Here is a 3448-nt window from a genome sequence, read left to right on the forward strand (position 1 = left end):
CTTCCTTTTTCTCTGAAATCAATAAAAATAAATTTAAAATAAAATACACATTTTTGTTCAATCTTTTATTTGGTGGTTGATTGGATCTCAACCTGTAATTAATTATAGATTTATGCCAGTAATCGTCCTGGACCAGAAAGGGAGGTAGAAGTCATGCATTCCACTGACCATTTTGAAAAGCTCTTTTAATTCAATCCAGTCCACATTAGTTATTCTCTTGGCAACCAGTAAATAATAGTTGTGTGCTAAATGCTAGATAGTACATACTATGTTAGGATTTCTTAGGGATTTGAAGAACCAAAAGAAGTAGTCCTTGATCTTAAAGGACTTGTCTGAAAATATAGAATATACACAAAGGTTAAAATAATAATATATGACAGTACAGTATATGGTAAGTGCTAATTAGTTGATAGATCAATCAGTAGATTAAGAATTCAGAGCATCTTAGTATAAAAAGTTTGGATTTTATGCCATGAACAGTGTGAATGCTTTATACATTTTTAAGTAGGTCTAATTTGATTAAATGACTTTTCTGGAAAATTAATAACAATAGAGTGGATTCAGGGAGCATCTGAAAGCTCTTTGACTTTAACCACCTGTCTCTCCTGCTCTCTGAGTGACATCATCATGACTTTCCACTCTCTTTTCTCCAAGTGCAACATCCTCTCAAGGTCTCACTTGATTACCTATCTACCTGAACTATATCCCTGAGGGTCTCACTTCAACTACCCTTACCAACACGCTCAAAGTCATCTACCCTTTGTCTTTTGGTCACACCTGCAAACCCTCAACCTTGGTTTGGTGCAACCGCTTACTTTCTCTCTGTCTTATCTGCTGAGAGTTGCAGTAGAAAAATCACCTAACTGTATACATTGGTACCATTGTGTCCAGTTCAGGTCATTGAAATCCACCATAAGTTCCCAATAATAGTTTGAGAACTTTAGTACTCAAACCTTCTAACCCATCTCTAGCTAGTCTCTTTTGTCTTCTGTTCTTTTTGTGCTTATTTTCACCCTTCCTCAGTTTATTCTTTTATTGATTTCCTCTTCTTCCCACTTCACTGTTCTCCTTACTATCTCACTGTCTCATCTTACATTTCTCTCTTCCATCTCCTATTTTCCATCTCTACTCTTTGTGCCTCATCCTTTTTTCCTCTGAGGAAGCTAAGCTGGCATCTAATGGCTCATAAGGAAAATTTTTTTGGGGGGGAAATCAATTCATAATCTCAAAGCTGAACTTTATAGAGGTCTTACTTGCAAAGATTTGGTAACCTTTGTTACCAAAGGTCGTCTTTGTATGAATTTTGGGATTTCGAATTTCCAGTTTTATGCTAGGATATTTGGAAGTCTCTCTGTGATTTTCGTTATAAGCTTCTTTCACGTCTTTTTACTAATATTTTGCTGAGTCAGATCTTGAATGAATAATTATTGGTGAATTGTTTTTTTTTGTTCTCACTTTAACCTTTATTTTAATTATTAAAAGACAATTCTTTTTAGTTGCATTTTAATTACTGTGAACATTTATTGAAAAGTTAAGGATGAAGGCTTAAATATAAGGTATGTGTCTAGAGAGAGAAATTAACCTTTATTTTTAAAAGTCTATACTTTATAAAACTTGGAAAGCTAAATCATGTTTTCCCTTATTTATAGGCTGTTGGTATAACTTACAGGAATCTGCAGAAACCTTCTGATAAATCTGCCATGGTCAAAAAGTCCTTAGAATACCTTGGTGAAATATTAAAATATATAAAACCTTATTTGGGGAAAAAAATATCCAGTGCAGGGCTGCAACTGACATATAGGATGATGGGTATGTATTTCTGACATTATTAAAACTTTGTGAGGTTGAGTCTTTTTCATGATGGATAGGAATATACTAATATAGTAGCTAAATCACCGTTCTCCTTACAATCATAAGAATAATCTGAAAGACAAAATAATTCATGTTGGCTTTCAAACGTATCTCCGTCTTGCCCCACCTTCCTTCAGAACTTTTCTTGTTATGCTTGTGTTAATATTAAAATTAATTATGATCAATACAGAAAATATGCCAACACCAATTTGCTATCAGTAGTTTGTTATGAATCACTTACATTGTGAATACCTGGATAACTAAAATGGACATTCTTTTTAGTACTTACCTATGCTTTGTTAGAATTTGAAATATCAGAAAACCATCACTTCCTTTTATTTTTATGGTTTGCTCTCTATGAAGGAGGTCAGGAAAGAATTTATTACAGCACTGAAGATATTTATGCTTCAAACCTTGTTTCTCCCAACATTATGTTTTCTTCTTTCAAAAAGAAATCTTTTTCTGTGCCTGTTCTGTAATAACAAAGTGCATCCTTCTTTAAGAAGTCACTAATTTGAATACCTTTGTTCTCTAAAATCATGTTGCTAACCAAAAATAGGAACTGGATAAAGAGAAATGAGAAGGATTTCTTCAGAAGTTTTTATACAGAATTGAAGGTGTTTCATTTTTTTTATTTCTTCTATGGCCAAAACCTTATATCTGTTCCCTTTGATCTTGTAAACATATGAATAAAACTGATTTGGGCTGTGTGAAACCTTTTATATTTGTTGTAAAATATAAAGGAAAATTTGAAATGTGTAAATATGGATGTTTTAGAATGTAGCGAAACCTATAGTAGCAATTCAGGCATCTTAATTTTAGAGAAAAATATAAGTGAGAATTTATCATAAACTTAACATAGTAGAATGTAGATTAATAAGTATTTCAGCATTTAGGCTTATACTTTATTAGTCTGCCAAGCTAATATGATTTCCAGGTATATCTTTATTTTTACGAGATATGTAGATCCACAGCAAAAGTGTCCTGATGAAGAAATGAGGGCCTTGTTTGTTTTGTTAGAAGATTGTTTTTAATTTATTGGAAGATTGATTTGTATTCTTTCCTTTTGTCTAGATCTCATAGACTGGGAATAGAGTATACTGCTACAATATTTCCCATTTAACTTATTAGAAAGTTTAAACCTGTTCTAAGTATGCAGAACTGGGATATAATATCCTCTTGAGAGAAAGGGAGTGAATCATTGAAATTTTGTGCTTTACCTTGCCAGATCCTAACTGGGAATACTACTGCTATTCACTTGCAAGGTTCAAACTTTTGATGAAATCACACTTCAGATTAAGGCATCCGGGGTCTTCATTGTAACTCAGTGATTTTTTTTTTTTTGAGAGGAGAATTGATAAATAAGTAATATTTTCAACTTTCCTCTTTATATCTTTTTTTTTTCCTCTAGAGGCCCAGTGCACGAAATTTGTGCACTGGGGAAGGGGAGGGGTTCCCCTCAGCCCAGCCTGCACCCTCTCACAGTCCGGGACCCCTCTGGGGATGTCCACCTGCCAGCTTAGACCCAACCCACCTGCAGTGGAGGCGGGAGAGGCTCCCCCCCCCGCCCCTGCGCTCGCCAGCCATGAGCCCCGCA

General features: G+C 34.5%; 1 protein-coding gene across 6 annotated transcripts in view; it reads left to right on the plus strand.

The window, feature by feature from the left end:
• MMS22L (MMS22-like, DNA repair protein) overlaps window positions 1–3448 on the plus strand; it is a 110278-nt gene that overhangs the window by 85720 nt on the left and 21110 nt on the right. For all 6 annotated transcript variants that reach the window (XM_014543926.1, XM_005871468.2, XM_014543927.1 and 3 more), the window contains one exon: window positions 1650–1809. In XM_014543926.1, coding sequence (XP_014399412.1) covers window positions 1650–1809 — 160 coding nt within the window. The remainder of the gene's footprint in view (window positions 1–1649; window positions 1810–3448) is intronic.

The sequence above is a fragment of the Myotis brandtii genome, unplaced genomic scaffold (genome assembly GCF_000412655.1).
Source record: "Myotis brandtii unplaced genomic scaffold, ASM41265v1 scaffold343, whole genome shotgun sequence".
NCBI classification, from domain to species: Eukaryota; Metazoa; Chordata; class Mammalia; order Chiroptera; family Vespertilionidae; genus Myotis; species Myotis brandtii.